This window comes from Ovis canadensis, chromosome 8, assembly GCF_042477335.2.
Source record: "Ovis canadensis isolate MfBH-ARS-UI-01 breed Bighorn chromosome 8, ARS-UI_OviCan_v2, whole genome shotgun sequence".
In the NCBI taxonomy this organism is placed as follows: domain Eukaryota; kingdom Metazoa; phylum Chordata; class Mammalia; order Artiodactyla; family Bovidae; genus Ovis; species Ovis canadensis.
The window spans coordinates 17,695,433-17,713,516 of record NC_091252.1 but is presented as its reverse complement, the minus strand read 5'-3'; the positions used below and the strand labels follow the sequence as shown (position 1 = coordinate 17,713,516).

Sequence of the window (18,084 nt, the reverse complement as noted above, 5' to 3'; positions counted from 1 at the left end):
GATATAATTGTTGAATTATATAGTAACTGTTTGCTACACCTTCTGAGGAACTGCCATACCATTTTTCAAGAGACTGTATCAGTTTAGCTCCTCAGTAACAGTGTATGAGGGTTCCAATTTACCCACATTTTCACCAACACTTATTATTGTCTCTTTTTAATTACAGACATCTTGGTGTGGGTGAAATGGCACCTCATTGTGGTTTTAGTCTGAATCTCCCTAATGACAAATAAATAGTTTTAAGTCCTTTCCCCATTCTATTAGTTTATAACTTTTAAAAAGAAAAATACAGGAGATGCTGATTGTCCATAATTCAACCTGTCAGGATTCTTCTCATTTAACATTTGTTATCCACTCCACTACTTAGATAAACAGTTCTCAATGAGTGACCCAGAAATAGCAGAAAGTTTGGTGTTTCCCCAAGATACTTACGGGGAGTCTGAGAGGTTAAAACTATTTTCATAATCATACTAAGACATTTATTTGCCTTTTTCACTTTCATTCTTTCATGAATATAAACTAAAGTTTTCCCAAGGCATGTGATAGTGAAACAGACTGGATGCAAAAGCAGATACAAGAAATCTAGCCCTCTAATGCCAACCATTAAAAAAAACCATAAAGACTGTAAAACAAATATCACTCTCCTCACTGTAATTAGTTTGTTTTGAAAAATACTTATTTTTCAGAAGAAACATATCTCAACATAACAAAGCCACATATGACAAGCACACAGCTGACCTCATATTCAACAGTGAAAAGATGAAAGCTTTCCCTCTGAAATCAGGAACGAGACAAGGATGCCCACTCCTGCCACTGTTACTTACGTCTTGGAAATTCTAGCCACAGCAAGTAGGCAAGAAGCTGAAATACAAGGTATCAGAATTGGAAAGGAAAGAGGAAAACTGCCACTATCTGCAGATAGCATATTATATGCAGAAGTCCCTAAAGATGCCACACACACACACACACACACACACACACACAGAACCTGTTAGAAAAAATGAACAAATTCAGTAAAGTTGCAGGAAACAAAATCAATATACAAAAATCTGTTACATTTCTATACCTTGATAATAAACTATCAGGGAAATTAAGAAAACAATCCCATCAAAAATAATAAAGTACCTAAGAACAAATTTTACCAAGTAAGTGAAACACTAGTATACTGAAAACTGTAAGACACTGATGTCTTCTTCTTAAACTGAAGAAGACACAAATAAATGGAAAGATATTTTGTGCTCATTGATTGGAAGAATATTGTTAAAATGACCATATTACCCAAAGTAATCTATAGATACAATGCCATCCCTATCAAAATTCCTATGGCATTTTTCACAGAAATAGAACAATCTTAAAATTTGTATAGAATCACAAAAGTTTGGAATACCCAAAGCAATCTTGAGAAAGAACAAAGCTGGAGGCACCACACTCCCTAATTTTAAACCATATTACAAAGTTACAGTATTCAAGACAATATGATATTTGCAAGAAACAGACATAGATCAATGGTCTTCAGACTGGACAGGCACTTGGAAAACAATGAGACTGGACTACTTTCTCACACTACACACAAAAATTTACTCAAAATGAATTAAAGACTTGAATGTAAGACCTTAAAACATTAAACCTTCTAGAAGAAAACTCAGGTAGTAAGCTCCTTAACATGGGTATTGGCAATGAATTTTTGGATCAGACACCAAATGTAAAGACAAAAGCAAAGATAAACAAATAGGACTACATCAAACTAGAAAGCTGCACAGCAAAGGAAACCATCAATGAAATAAAAAAGACAATCTATGAAATAGGAGAAAATATTTGCAAACCACATATCCATTAAGAGGTTAGTGTCCAAAATAAACAAGGAACTCATTACAACTCAATACCAAAAATCAAATAACCAACTTAAAAATGGACAAAGGACTTGATTAGATATTTTTTCCATAGAAGACATATAAATAAATATCCAATGGATATGAAAAGAAGTTCAACATCACCAATCATCAGGGAAACGTAAATCAAAACCACAATGATGGGTCACCCCATACCTGTCAGAATGTCTATTATCATAAAGATAAGAAATAACAAGTGTTGCCAAGGACGTGGAAAAAATGGAAGTCTTGTGCAGGGTTGGTGAAAATGTATATTAGTGCAGCCACTGTGGAAACTAGTATGGAAGATCTTCAAAAGACTAAAAACAGAACTACCATATGACCTAGCAATTCTACTTCTAGGTATTTATCCAAAGAAAAGGAAAACACTAACGTGAAAAGATGCCTGTACTCTCATGTTCATAGCAGCAGTGTTTATGGCAGCCAAGAAACAGAAGCAGTCTAGATATTCATTGATGGCTGAAAGGGTAAAGAAAGTATGGTACATATAGACAATGGACTATTATTCAGCCATAAATGGTATGAAATCTTGCCATTTGTGACAACACAGATGGATCTTGAAGACATCATACTCAGTGAAATAGCCGGAGAAAGACAAATACTGCATTATATCACTTACATGTAAAATCTGGAGGGGAAAAAAGCAAAAGACCAAGCTCACAGATAGTTTGGGGCTTGCCAAGGGGTGTGGGTGGGAGGAGTGGAGATGGATAAAGAGGATCAAAGGTACAAGCTTCCAGTTACAAAACAGATCAATCACTGGGACGTAATGCACAATGTGGTGACTATAATTAATAATACTGTATTGCACATTTGACAGTTGCTAAGTGAATAGATATCAAAAATTCTCATCAGAAGAAAAAATGTGTAATTAGGTTATGGTGATGAATGCTAACTAGACTTATTGTGGTGATCATTTCACAATATAGTTGATTCTTGAACAGCTCAGAAGTTAGGGGCACTGACTACCCACAAAGTCAAAAATTCATGTATAACTTTACAGTTGGAGTTCTATATCCACTATTCCACATCCTCAGAGTCAATCAACAGAAAATCATGTAGTACTATAATACATATGTACTGAAAAAAAATCCATGCATAAGTTCCCACACAGTTCAAACCCATGTCGTGCAAGGGTCAACTGTATATACAAATATCGAATCATAATGTCATATACCTAAAACTAATATGTTATATATCAATTATACCTCAATAAACAAAACACTTTTTTATAACAGTATTATTTACATGTAATCTGCTTATTATTGATATTTTTAATAAATTAGCAAATACTTTAAAAATTTATTGGTTTTACTTTCTAACATAGCAAAAAGAGATCAACATAGCCTACATAAACCAAAGTTCTCTAGGGGCTTCAACAATTAAGAATATAAAAGAGGATCCCAAGACTGAAATATCTGAGAACTGCTGAGCGAGACTACAATTGAAAATTAATTTTAAGGAGAGTATGACCAAGGACTATATTCAGATGTATCTCTCGAATAGATCCTTTCTTCTGAAATAGACCCCAGCCATGGGGAATGATCATTCAACTTGTCATGAAGTCACATTATCTAGTCTGTATTTTTCTATTTCATCCATGAGGTTTCTGTTGCAATTACTTAGTTCTGCTTTTATAGTTCAAAAACAGGCAAAGACAGTAAGTAAATAAATGGACATAGCTGTGTTCCCAGAAAGTGTTTACATTTAGGCTAGGAAAGAGATTTGGCTCCTAGGCTGTAGTTTGCTGACTTCTGCACCAGTCTACCAGCAATCTAGAAATACTATTGAAAGCAGAAAAGAATTCAGCTTGATATATACTGTTACTAAACTAAACCTATTGTTTAGTTTGTTACTGATCATTGTTTTGTGAATTTAAAACACATACACACATACTTCTGAGCAAACTACTCCACTAAAGAATTTAATACAAGAAAACATTTTACATGATCATCACATTATGAAAAATACTACACTTGATGTGGAAAAGAAAGTTTCCTCTGTATCAACTTTGGGGATTACCTCTGGAATCTGCCGCTGACTGGAAGGTGCAGCAGCATGCTGGTTTGCACGTTCAGACTTTCTCTTTGATTGCCGTTGTTTCAGATCACTTTCTGGAACCTTTAGTTGTTGATGTTCTTTAGTTTCTGCAATTGCATTTATTCCTGTCATTAATGGACAAAAATATTGAATAATAACAAAATTAAACCTAAACAACAGAACATGTTACAAACTGTATTAGTGTTTTGCTCTTAAAAACAGAAATTAAAAGCTTTAGCTAGCTACTGACAATTTGCTTTTAGCAAGTCAACTTTACAAAGCTGCAACAGCCATCTTCCTAGGTTGTTATCTAGAGCTTTATCAGAGACTATTCTCAGTTTAAATACTTCTGTTTTTTACCAGGAAACAAAGAAATAAATACACAAAAGTCCAAAAACATATAAAGTCTAATAAAAGCCAGTTCACCACTTTTTATAGATCTAGTTTTTTTAACAAAAATTTTACCTTAAGTTAGCCTGTAATTTACTATCTTAAGGGTCTCTGAACAAAAGAGACTCAACAATATTGGCTATTTTATGAGTGTCACTATTCTATCCCTATCATGACAAATGCAAAAATTCTAAACAAAATATTTGCAAGTGATATACAAAAGGTACAATAAATTATGACCAAGCTGTGTTTATTCCTAAATGCAAAGTTTGCCTAACACTGAAAATTAATTTGGCATAATAATAAAAAAAAGTGCATGACCGACTCAATAAACACAGAAAAAGTATCTCATAAAATTCAACATTCAGTCACAAAAAAACTGTTAACCTCAATCTGTTTTGATATATGATAAAGAACAGCTTTAAGACTCTAAGCCAGTTATTATACAAGGGTAAAACAGTGAAAGTATCTCTCTAAGGAATGAAAAATGCCACCTATCAATCTATTCACCATTATTCTAGAGGTTATAAGTGCAACACAGCAAAGAAATTAAAGTAAAAGGATTGGAAGAAAAAAAATGTTATATTATTTTCCAACAACATGAAAGAATTCATAGGCAAATATTAGATGTAAACAGTGATTTTAGCAATGTCTCTATAAACGAGAACAATAGTTAAAAATCAGTTGTAGTTTTATATACTAGCAACAAAGAAGCAAAGGATAAAAAAAAATTTTTTTTTGATGGAGCATTGGTAGGTTTATTTTATTTTATTTATTTATTTATTTTTACTTTATTTTACTTTACATAAACATGTATACTATCATGTAAGAAACGAAGTGCCAGTCTATGTTAGATACAGGATACAGGATGCTTGGGGCTGGTGCATAGGGATGATCCAGAGAGATGATATGGGGTGGGAGGTGGGAGGGGGATTCAGGATTGGGAGCTTGTATACACCCGTAGTGGATTCATGTCAATGTATGGATAAAATTTTTTTTAAAGATCTCATCATTGTATTATCAAAAATATCAAATATCTAGGTATATCTCTAGCAAAAGAAATGCAAAATCTCTATACAGGAAACAATTTTTTCAATAATGTTTTAAAGACTACTTAAATGAATGAAGGGGTATGCTAGGTTAGAGGACTAGAAAATTTATGTTAAGATGTCAACTTGTCCCACTAGAACTCAAACAAAATGCCATTAAAAAAAAAAGGAATTTGACAGATTCTAACATTTATATGGAAATCCAAAAGGCTTAGAATAGCTAAAATAGTCTGTAACAAAGAAACAAGTTGGAAGATTTACACTGACAGATATAATAACTAAGACAGAATTAGCACAAAGTCATAAAAGGACTATGGAACAGAGAACTATCCAAAAACCAGACATCACAAACAGACTCATCTAACTTATAACAATTCACTGAGGGGGAAAAAAGGGTCTTCTCAATAAATGCTGCTGGAGTCTACTAGATATCTACATGGAGAAGAAAAAAATGAATCTTGCCCCTTCATCTTAACCATACATAAATATTAAATTCAAGTAGAATACAAGTCTAAATGTTAAAGGTAAAATGATACCTTCCAAAACATATAGAAATATCTTTATGATCTTGGAGTAGGAAGATTTGTTAAAAGACAAAGAAAACACTCACCACAAAGGAAAAGACTGATAAATTAAAATGCATGATAATTTAAAATTTAATCGTCTCCACTACATTATGGGAGAAGTTATTTGTAACACATGTACCCAAAAAAGGAACTGTATCTAGACCAAAAAATCATTGAGAAAAAAAAAGAACACTCAATAGAAAAATCAGTGATACCCAAATGGCCAATAAACACAAAGAGGCATTCAATGTCATTAGACTACAGGAAAATGCAAATTAAAATCAAAATGAACCATTACTTAGCAGAATCAGAATGTGTAACATTAAAAACCAACAATAAAACGATTGGGAAGAATATGGAGTAAGAGCCAATATAAGTGCTGGTCAAACACAACACTTTGGAAAACTGCTTGGTACTATCGATGAGCTGAATGTATATAATTCCTGTGAACCTGACCACCCCACCCTGAACATACTTGACAGAAATGCATGTGAAAGAAATATTTCATTGGGCTGTATTCTTATGCTTTGGGTAGTTTTCTGATTGCAAATTTTACTACATAATAAAATACCATTAACATAGTGTGGGTACTCAATAAGCATTCACTTAGCATTAAATTAGGTGCCAGATCAGTACTATAAACAAGTATTTCTGGTAAAGATGCTTTTTCAATCATATCAGTTTGTAACAGATGCCATGAAAATATAAAATAAAATCATTTCCCCCAAATATCAGGAAAAGGAATCTATAGCTGGCCCTTTATATCCACAGGTTCCACAGAACTGACTATACATCATTTTATATAAAAGACTTGAGCATTCTAGGATCTGAGCATCCGTGGGGGATCCTGGAAACAATTCCCTGCAGGTATCAAGGAATGCTGATGGTCCCAATCAAAATAATGGCATCCCAGTTTTCAGGGTTTCCTGAGACATGGGACTTTCAGGGCTAAAACCTGTCTCATTCATTTATATGCTCTTAGAATATTCACCATAGTACACATATAGTGGAAAAGCAAACATTTGACAAAAGAGGAAAGAGAATTGTCATATAAATACACCTTCCATGTGCTTTCCCAAATATTTCTCAAGCCAACTGAGAAAACTGACTCAATGCCATTGAATTTTCCCTCTATTCTCTTACACACCTTTTAAATCCTCTACTATAGAATTTAATACTTTTCATGTGCTGTATAGAATTTAACCAAAACACAAGATAAAGGGACCTACTCTTCCATGGCAATTGTTAGGGGGCTGGTCAACTTTCACAAGTAAAAAAGTGGTTCTCTTAATTAAAGAGGTAGTCTATTTTGTCACTCTTACCTTCTAATTTTGTTAGAAAACTTGATTCACTTTTATTCTTCAGGGTTACTGAATCAGTAATAAGTTCAGAACTCTTCTCATCTGACATCACAGGTTCCTTGGAACGAATATTTTGAACAGACTACATAGAGTAAGATTTTATTTCGATTTGATGTAAGACAAAGTCTTAAAAACAGAAGTAGTACTAATCTTAGTGTTCAACATACTAGAGTCTCATCTATATGAAAAGACTGCTAGGAAAATTATCATAATTATATGTAGACTCACAAACTTCCAACAAAAATAACTTCTTCAATTATTGACTAGAGCAATGGGAATGGCCATAATGATAGATTTAGCCAATTTGCTTTCAGGAGACATATTATCAAATAATTAGACATATTCACTTACAAAGAGAGGTTAGAAAGCTTAAATTCAATATAAAACATGCTTCACTATTTTGTTGCTATATTATCACCACAAATAACAGCATTGGTCAAAATTAAGATTTGTAGAAGTCTGAGACAGTACTTATTCTAAATCCCAAAAGTAAACTCCTGACACAACTATGTGCTATTCCCTAAGATAGCTGTAAATTAGTTAAACTCATTTAAAAGGATGTATCATGAAAGAGAGAAAGAAATTACAAGGAATGTAAAACTGAAAAGACCCACAGTATGATGCCAAGGGTCTAACTGAACTTCAGTAAGAACAGTATAACCCCTAAAAATCAGTGCACCAGGGACTAAAGCTACTTCCTGGCTTGGAAGTTCATGTGTCTGCCATATCAAGACGTCAGGATTGCTTATCTTAAAGCCCTCACCTCTGCCCCACCACAAAGACACCCTCTCATTTTTGTCTAATTTGCTCTGTCAGATCATATGATTCAACACACCAAGAAACAAAAGCTGGGGGACAATGCTTGCCCCATTATTCCCAAACCCAGGCCAAGTAACCTGCTTAAACACTATATAATAAATACTGCTTCAACAGAAGACGGTCATTCCTTGCCCTCCCACTTCCACTGAGGAGAAACAGTTTAGGACTTCTGTACCGCTTCCCATTAGTGGCCCGACCTCTCCTGGGGTTTTAGGAACACTGTTGGAGATACATAAATCATGGATCCCTTCCCCAGAAAAAGCTCCATGAACCCCGGGTCAGAAACCCTTCTCCAGATAAAGATTTGAAAATGGAAAAACCTTTAAATGTCTCAATTCGCTGGAATCATTTCCACTTGATTTAGATCCAGGTGTGATTGTATCTCGGCACTCTGACCCAGAGATATGTCTGTTACCATGAAACAAAACAATTGTTTAATTTGAAATCAATCATTTCAGGGTATTCAGGGTATTATCTATTTCATTTTATTTATTATTAGCATTATTTTTTAGAATTAGCAAAGTCATTTAATCTTTTTCATTTTAAAGTTATCTTTTAACTGGAAAAATCACTTGAAAAGGTGTTTTAAACAATAACAAGATTCCAATATAAATGTGACTAAATCAGGTTGTAGGCAGTGACAAAAGTGACAGAGATGAGTAGTAAGCAGGTGACTGACTGCCTCCCCTATTCCATAACAAGTAACAGCTGGAATCAACGCATGAATATGGGAAAGAATAAGGAAACAGCAGTGTGTAGATTAAACTACATTTCAGGTTGTAAATAGCTTTAAGGATAAGAACTAGGGTGTAGACCCTCCTATTGGCCTTCACAGTGCCTAGCTCAGTTTATCAATACAAGCACCAAGAAAATGGCTGTTTTTGTTCTTTTTTTTTTTGGAGTGGAGAAAGTCTCCTTTATTCTTGAGCTAGTACTTGAAGACAACCGGAAAATAGTCACCTCATAAGATTTTTAGAGCTTAACCTTGATATCCAAAATCCTCTTTAATATCAATATTCAGTCAAACCTTAAGTATAATAAGCATTTAAGCAGAGAAGACACCAGTGTTTTATCTCTAAAGTTTACTGGCAAAACGATTCTGTGGAATCTAGGAGTCTTTTACATTAGAAATAATGTTATGAACACTGGTTAGAGTTAAAAATACACCAGAAAAATGAAGACTCTTAGCTAAACTTGATTATGAGATTCTCATTTTTCAAACTGAAGGAAGGAGAACACTTCAGATGTGGTGGACAATATTTCATCTCTACCTACCCTGCCCCACTTCTTGAAGCCCTAGGCTCAGAAGCAAATGAGTGAGTTAATCATTTTTCCTACCAATAGCTGCCTTTTCCTTGAACTAGCCGCAGAGAAAATTGTTTTCAGACTTCCCACCCCCAGTGGACACTTACACACACACTAGAGTGTCTTACCAGAGGCTACCATAAGCAATTCAAATGTCATGAGTTTTTACTGCTGGGCTGTCTGTGCATAGTCCTGTAAGCTTCATATTAACAATACTTTTTCTTCTATTTTTCCTAACTTTTTAACAGTTGCTTTAATGAATATTTTTAATGAGAGAAAAAGCAAAATAAAGTCATATTTCCCACTCATTCCTCATTCTAAATAAAAGTGTGCTCGTAACCACTTTTACGTAGTAAGAGACTTTATGATCATTTTGCCATCAGTCTTCAAGTTTTGAAAACAAAAGTTAAAACTCAAACATACCTTTTAGTAAAATGTGGTGCAACTGAAACATCCATCTTCTCATGGGAATCCGGGCTACTTAGAAGGTTAACTGGGACTCTTCCAAATGGGCATGACTAAAAATGTTTTGGAAGATTAAGTAACTAACTAGGAAATAAGCATAGACCTCACCACTACTGCTTTAATCAAAGTAAAAAATAACTCACCCGTTTAGCCTTGTTTGTTTGTTTCAAGGGATTTCGATAGCCTATCTCTGCATCTTGAGGGGGGATGTTCTCTCTAAAGAAAAAGAAAGAAAAACCAATTTTTAAAAGAATAATATTGATACAAGCATTTTCATCAACTGCTAAACACTATTATAACATGAAAACATATATGCAGATGTATAAATAATATAAATGTAGGATGAATATTTTAAAAATGAATTCAGTTTCCTTACCCATATAAGAACCGGGCTTTAGTATGTCCCTTAGAATCACAACTAATGTTCCTATTCTGTAAATGTCCATGTGTATTGGGAAATGGTTCTTGCACACTTGATACTGTAGATGCTGTAAACATTTTGAAACTGTAATTAAATTTGTAAAGACATAAGGAATACACACACACAAAAAAATCTCATACATAATACTTTAACAGTCAACTCATAGTAAATATTTGTCCCTAAATAAGATATTCAGATATGAAGATGCTGTAATGCTAATTCTCCAATGATACTTCATAATTGTTTCATAATTACATAATTGTTTACCCAGAGTAAAGGCACATTCCTTATTTCTAACAGCAAAACGTGATTCGCTCGCTTGCCTAGATCAAGTTTGTTTGGTTGCTATTTATTTGGCTGCCTTGGGTCTTTATTACAGCACGCGGGATCCTCACTGCGTCATGCAAGATCTTCCCTTGCGGTGCGCGGGCTCCAGAGAACCCAGGGCTCAGTACTTGAAGCTCACAGGCTTAACTGCCCCACAGTATGTGGGATCTTAACTCCCTAACCAGGGATGGAACCTGGGTCCCCTGCACTACTGGGCAGATTCTTAACCACTGGACCACCAGGGGAGTCCCTGTTTGTTTTCTTAATTGAAATACAGTTGATTTACAGTGTTGTGTCAGTTTCTGGTGTACAGCAAAGTAATTAAATTACACATACATATACATATATATATACACCTTTTCATATTCTTTTCCATTACTATTTATTGCAGATATTGAATAAAATTCCCTGTGCTATACATTAGGACCTTATTGTTTTAAAGTGTATTTTTTTTTTTGTAGATGTCAATTTTAATTTATTTATTTTTTGGCCATGCTTTGTGGCATATGGGATCCTAGTTCCCCTACCAGGGATTGAACCTGTATCCCTGCAGTGGAAGCAGAAGTCTCAATCTCCAGACCACCAGGGGAGTCCCAGGACCTTACTGTTTTTACTGACTTGTTTTAAGGTGTTACTAATTAGAGTTTAACTAGGGAAAAAAAAATGCCATTAAGAGAGTAATGACTTTGTTACTTCTGCAAGTCTTACCGCCTTTACATCTAAAACTTAACCTTAGATTTTGATCATTCTAAATAAACAATATTTTTCTATAAAATATTATCCTGAATCCCTTTTTTTGTAGGACTAAACACCACAGAAAAGTATTAGCACACACAAACACATTTACCAGATAAACTCTTCCTTTCCTCCTCTGAAAGCAGCTGCTTTTTCTGAAGATTTAAATTCCGAATGGCAATTTCCAGCATTTCAAGTGGCACTGCTCCACATTCCACAGCTTTATGAAGAAGTTGCTTACTTTTTTTGAAATTACCTAACAAAGTAAAAAATACGTCATTTTAATTCAGCAACCTTTACTCCCCAGATACATATTCTTCAGAACCTAGGAAAAAAATTTTAAAGTCTCAGGCAAAAATATTTATTCCAAGTCTCACACATTTTATTTATAAGCAAACAAGCAATTTCTCACTTCTGGTAACAATTCATGTTAAACAGTTTAACTTGTGTAATGTGCAAGTGAAAGGGCTAGTATAACAAATATTTCATACACTTACGTAGCATCCTTCCCTGAATTTTCATCTGACCAACTTTCATGCCTTTTGCCTCATTATTTCTATTTCACACACATGATTTAAGTTACAATAGGAAGTTATCTTTTACTTAATACCTGGACTTGACATTTTCAGATTACCTTGTGATAGTTCAAACTGTGCAAAAGATATATGCACGAAAGCAAATTTCTTGCAGTTTGCTCTGGCCATTTGGAAGTAGTCACGTGCATCATCTGGCTCTTGAATACTGAAATAAAGATTTCAGAGTTAAGTTTTAAGAAAAAAAAACACAGTTGCCTGTTTGATAACTCTTCATCCTATTTCCCAGAAGACACAGAATATTGTTTTCTGTCTGTAAAATTAAATTAAAAGTTAATTAAAAAAAAATTTTAGGTGGAGTCTAGAGTATGTAATTTTTGTGGAAATATGTACATTGTAAAGAAAGTTTACAAATTCACTTGTTAATTATAAACAAAAAGACTTAGTAAAAAAAATATTAAACTTCTTACAATAGTTCTGACAACATGTTTTCATTTTACCTTTGGGTGATGTAGTTATGTGTTATGTAATGTAGTTGGCTGAATACAATTAAAATGCTAATACTTACGCTTTTAGTTCAGCAAATCTCACTTGAATCCTAGCAAAACTCTCATTTTGGCCATATTTATCTGGAGGAAGTGCTTCAATTGCTTGGTTGTAATGACCAATCAATTTGTTTAAAAGGGCATCATTTAAAGGGACACTGTTTTTCTCCAGTTTGAGCAACAAATTCAACCAATCCTCTGGGTTGTTTGCCATCATCATTATTTGGTTAACAGTTCCTGAGTTATCTGAATAAGGGACAAAATATAGCAAAAAAAGAAAGTCAAAAAACAAATGCCAAATTGCACTTTTCTTTCAAATTACAGGTAATCATTTATACTCTCAGTACGAATGCACACAAACTCCTTAAAATATTTTTTAAAACTTTAACAATTCATGTAAATGTAAACAACTTATTTACTGCATATATATCTTTTAAGAAGGTATGTTTTACTGTAAAAAGCTGCATATTTTGAAGAAAAGAGAATTTGGAAATGTTTATAAGTAGCTTTAAAATACCATATGCAGTCTCAGAAAACTATCCTGTAGCAGCCTAACTTTACTTTAGCATCCTACCAAGTCAAAGAAAACCTTAGCCTCTCCTACCACCACCAGTACCAACTTTCCTGGAAAATTCTTCATCAATGACTCATTAAAAAGTTAGAAACTGTATGGTCCTAGCCCTAACATAACCTTCTTTACAACCTTATCCACCCAATATTATCTCCATACTCCTCAATTCACTTTTCAATCAATCAAACAAAACCAGTTTACAGAAGATAAGCAGCTCCTATGGTCATTTTCTTCTCCTTCCAAGTTTCCCACATTTCTCCGTAATTTTCACATTGTAATTTACTTTTAATTTTCTTTGGTGTTAATAGATTTTAAAAGACAACATGATTTAATGTCAGTGTCCTTGTCAGGTCACTTTAGTCATTACTAAACATTATTAAATTTAGATTTTTAAGAGAAACTATCATCCCTTCTATTAGTTTGTTACCTTCAACAAGGGCTAAATATTTCCTTTTACAAACAAAATTACTGCTTTTGCTTTTTACTAAAACACAACAGATTCAGAACTTTGTTTTTACCCGTAATCTGTTCTGATCTTAACTTCACTTTCCAGTTTCATTTCCCATCACTTCCCTAACAAATTTGTCTTCAAGTTTTCTAAAAAAGTCTTATTATTTCTCATGCACTGTGCTCTCTCTATTCAAAACTTCCTGTCTCTATTATGTCAGTAGTCATTTGAGCTAAACATGCATTACAATGCAGCATGGTAAATAGGTAAATTCCTCTCATCTAGAAACAAGGTTTAACCTTACTCAGTATTATAATGTCTTATATCCCACTTATCAACGTGTTACATATTCAGTTTTGAGCAAGCTAAGGATTTTAAATAAGGACTCATCTACCCTATTGTAAACAAGCTTTATTGTTAAGTCATGTCCGACTCTTTTGTCACCCCATGGACGGTAGCCTACCAGGCTCCTCTGTCCATGGGATTTCCCAGGCAAGAATACTGGAGTGTGTTGCCATTTCCTTCTCCAGGGTATCTTTCTGACCCGGGGATCGAACTCACATCTCCTGCATTGGCAGGCAGATTCTTTACCACTGAAGTCACCAGGGAAGCCATAACCTTCATTGGTGCTACTTAAATACACAAAGTAAAGTATGTGTTTATTCTATCACCATTAAAAAATTGGCTTAATACCAAAATGATAAGTCCCTAAGTTGTTTCAAGGAATATGACCTGCCATCATGACTATTTATATGGATAGATTCTTCCCTTTGCTTTCCAATCCCTCATCCATTGAATGGTTAGTACAAATAAAACAAAACTTATCTAAAGGTGACTTTTTCAACAATCTAAAATATAGTAAAGAGTTCAGCTTCTGAGCTAATACTTCTCATAAAACTAAGACATTAAACTTTGGGTATTTTCACTCATTCATCATTCAAAAAATATTTTAAGTACCCACTACTTGCCAGGAACCATTCTTAGTTGTGTAGATAGAGCACCACTGATAAAAACCATGCCCTCTTGGAGCTCACATCCTAGTGGAGTAGACAGACAACAGACAAATGAGTAAAGGAGATATGACATGAACTTGGGCAAACTCAGTGAGATGGTGAGGGACAGGGAAGCAGTCCATGGGGTAGCGAAGAATTGAACATGACTTGGTGACTGAACAACAACAAAGGAGATATGAGGCTATTACCACAGTGGAGAAAAATAATACAACAGGTTGCTATTTTAAATAGGTGGGTTAGGACCTACTGTATAGCAAAGGGAATTCTGCTCAATGTTATGCTGCAGCACAGACGGGAGGGGAGTTTGAGAGAGAAAGGATACATGTATATGTATGGCTAAGCCCGTTTGCTGTCCACCTGAAACTATTACAACGTTGTTAATCAGCTATACCCCAATTCAAAATAAAAAGTTTAATTAAATAAATAAATGGATTAGAGAGGGCCTTGCTGAGAAGACATTTGAGGAAAAACCTGAAGAAGGTTTAAGAGTGGGCAGAGAGCAAGAACAAAGGTACTGAGGTAGGGGTTGGTCCAACACACAGGAGACACAGTAGGGAAGCTGCTACGGCTGAAAGAGAATGAGCAAAGCAGAACAGGAAAGGCTGGAAAAGTGCTGGGAGGGTAACAGAAAGGTTCTTCAAATCATATATTGTGTGGTTAGCCTTAAATTTATACACCGTTTTATTAAGGTGTATTTAGTGAGGCATTCTCAGATTGCAGCAAAATATGAGGGGGAGGGGGGAAGGAGTACCTATTGATGGCAAGCATATGAGCAGAAATGACAGCTGCCAATAATGGAAGAGTAAGAAAACCACCTTTGAGCACACTGTAATAAATAGTGTTGTTTCCTTTTTTAAGAAAGTGGAAAATCGTGGAACTATCTTCACACAAAAGGATTAAAACATAAAATGTTTGTGCTCTCACTGGTGAGCATCAATCAGTTAACATTTTCTTCCTCTACCTCAGAAGGCACTCAAAACAACGCAACTCACCTGTAGTATCAGTGGAGGCTTTATTCAAGCTTAGCTCGTCAGTAAGATCTTCATTTTTAAATTTATTTTTAATATCTCTCACTTTGTTCATTATGGAATCAATTGTCAACTCTCTGCCACTTAACTCCTCAGCCTCCATTTCTAAGAAAAAAAAAAATCGAACTAATCATAATTCCTACTTTTACAAGCATTTAAAAAAAAATGTTGCAACTAGCCTTTCAGAACCCAGGTGACTAAAACATTAGTTAAATGAACACATTTCAACACAGATATTATCAGGGTGGTATCTGGGAAGCTATGTGCACAAAAACAATTGCATGTCTTTGTAATCTGTCCAGCAAGGTTTCCCACAGGTAAGTATTCAGTACTCTCCTTCTTTCCATCAGAGCTTCAAAAAGGTATTGCACAACAGGGAAGTTGCTGCCCCCTTTCAAACTTTCTTCTATGCCTTCCTTTCACTCTTTTTCCAGAATTATTTTCTCTAGGCCATCTGCAAATTCAGTCTTTTTTAAAAATGTGATAGTATATTTGCTTGGATTCTGGTAGAAACATATAGGCATAAAAATCCTTTTGACAATGATAAAAACCATTCCTTTATTCACCTGCTTTATGTCAGTAAACTTGCACGTTGCAAGTGGTTACAAAGCAGAACACATACAACATCAAAGCCCTTTATTCACAAATGGGATATCAGCAGGCTTATTCTTCTGTATATCTGGCAGAAAGGTGATGTGCTACCTTAATCATTCCCATACCAAGAATCTACAGTATTTGTACAGTACTGAGTACTTGTTCCATCTCCACGGTGTTGATGTTTGTTTAGTCCACAAAGGGTGCGCAGTCTTTCTTCCCGTCAGCCATCTTTGTGATGATTCTCACACCCATCAATCCAGTAACCCAAGGTCACTGATATCAACGCCGCCCCCGACCATAGTTAATGAAAAGGAGCGACAAAGCCGGTGCCTGGTATCACCCCTTGAAGCCAGGTTCCAAAGGTAACTGTCAGAACCACGGCCACCGGCTCCCCTCCTGGTTCTAAAACACCACAAAAGAGGAGTCTCCCGCAGAGGCCCTAGCAGGCCCCTTCTCCCGGCCAAGTCCATACACCTACCTCTCGCCTCCTGGGTCCTCGACAAATCAACCCCCGGCACTAACAGGAGAACCGGCCGGGGCAGCGGGCCCGCCCCTCCCCCTCCGGCCTGTGAGCCGCACCCCACGTCCTCTTCTAGGCTCGGGGACCTCCCGCCTCGTCCCCACCGCTCACCGGCCAGCGCGGCTCGGCTCAAGGGCCCACAGACCCCGGCCGCCTCCGCCCCTCCGTTCGCCACCAAGGTAGGACTCTCTGCGGAAAAGCGGAGCTGAGAAGATGGGAACTCCAGCCCGTCTCCACACACACGTTTGAATTTCCCCGCCGCTACCGACGCGGTCGTCTATTGGCCAGGGCTGGCCACGTGAAATCATCTGCTGTGATTGGTCGGTGCGCGCCGGCACCGCCCCTTTTTCTGCGAATGTCCTTCGCGGCGGGGGTCTTCCGTTCTGACTCCACCGGCTCCGCCCCCCGGAAGTTCGAGGAGCGGATAGACCAGCGCCTCGGCACCTTCCGGTTAAAAAACCAGGCCAGGGTTTTGCCCCGTTAGGAGCCGCTCCCGGGTGGAGTTGGTCGGTGAGAGGGAGATAGGGCCCGCAGATGCCGCTCTCAGCATCAGGACCTTAAAGGTGCCTGGTGAGTCGGCCTTTTTCTGCCCCCTCCGCCGCCTCACTTACTGGTCCTTCCCGGTCCTCGGTGCCGGAGGATGTGGTAGCGGAGGGTCGTTCGCAATGCCTTCAGCCCTGCCGCCAGCCCAAAAGTCTCAGTGCTTTTTGTCCTTGAGTTTCCACTAACCTTAGTCCTTCCACTATCTTTAAATGACCCTTTGCCTTTTCTTTAAGCCAAGGTCCTCCCATTCTGTCAGAATTCAGCGCAGAACACACACGCCCACCGAGATTCTACGCTTGAACTCGCCTTATCAGCCTCCCTAATCCCCCTCCGAGCCTGTCCCACTTTAGAGCTCAAGTACCCTCCGCGAGGGCTGGCTTGGCTGCTAAGTTCCTTCGCGGTAGGAGGCGATGGTTTCTCTTCTCCTTGGAAACGAGATGCCTGTTGTACCAGCAGAATGACATATGCTCTATGGTAGGAGAAGTTGGTCGGTTTTGTGTACGTGTAAGAAACTTAACTGCAGCTGTCCCTTGTTAACGCCAAAGCTTGTCTTTTGAACCCTCGCGTTCCCAGCTCTTGATTAGCCACCCGGCCAGCCTGAAAGCCCTTCACTGAGTACATTTTAAAAATACCTTCTGGCTCTGTATTGTTTCATCAGAGCAAAATGATTTACTGGTTGGCTCATCCCTGCCTTTGCATTGTTGAGTCCAGCACCTGCTTTTGCTGCTGCTGCTATTGCAGGGAAAAGCCAATCTGTTGGAACTGTCGCGGACTTGCTTTTCCTTGCTTTGTTATTATAATCATACATAATGGCTTACCTCAGAGAATCATGCCCTTGTGCCTGTTAAAGTGCCTTTGTTCAGAGACCTGTCCACCTCTAGATGGCAGGAAGGAGGAACATATACCCGGCCTGAGGCCT

The 18,084-nt window shown here is 36.7% G+C and overlaps 1 protein-coding gene across 8 annotated transcripts in view; it reads right to left on the bottom strand.

Annotated features, from left to right (window-relative positions):
• Positions 1 to 17,345, bottom strand: part of TTK (TTK protein kinase) — a 39,478-nt gene extending 22,133 nt beyond the window's left edge. For 2 of the 8 annotated variants that reach the window (XM_069598953.1, XM_069598954.1), the window contains exons 1-11: positions 16,734 to 17,345; positions 15,470 to 15,610; positions 12,469 to 12,691; positions 12,002 to 12,108; positions 11,480 to 11,623; positions 10,261 to 10,372; positions 10,028 to 10,100; positions 9,843 to 9,937; positions 8,435 to 8,522; positions 7,257 to 7,377; positions 3,912 to 4,054 (exon numbers count right to left, since the gene is read on the bottom strand). In XM_069598953.1, the coding sequence (XP_069455054.1) occupies positions 3,912 to 4,054; positions 7,257 to 7,377; positions 8,435 to 8,522; positions 9,843 to 9,937; positions 10,028 to 10,100; positions 10,261 to 10,372; positions 11,480 to 11,623; positions 12,002 to 12,108; positions 12,469 to 12,691; positions 15,470 to 15,608 (1,245 nt within the window). In that variant the 5' untranslated portion in view covers positions 15,609 to 15,610; positions 16,734 to 17,345. The remainder of the gene's footprint in view (positions 1 to 3,911; positions 4,055 to 7,256; positions 7,378 to 8,434; positions 8,523 to 9,842; positions 9,938 to 10,027; positions 10,101 to 10,260; positions 10,373 to 11,479; positions 11,624 to 12,001; positions 12,109 to 12,468; positions 12,692 to 15,469; positions 15,611 to 16,733) is intronic. The other 6 variants (XM_069598955.1, XM_069598956.1, XM_069598957.1 and 3 more) reach the window with 3 other exon arrangements.
• Positions 17,346 to 18,084: the final 739 nt, after the last annotated feature.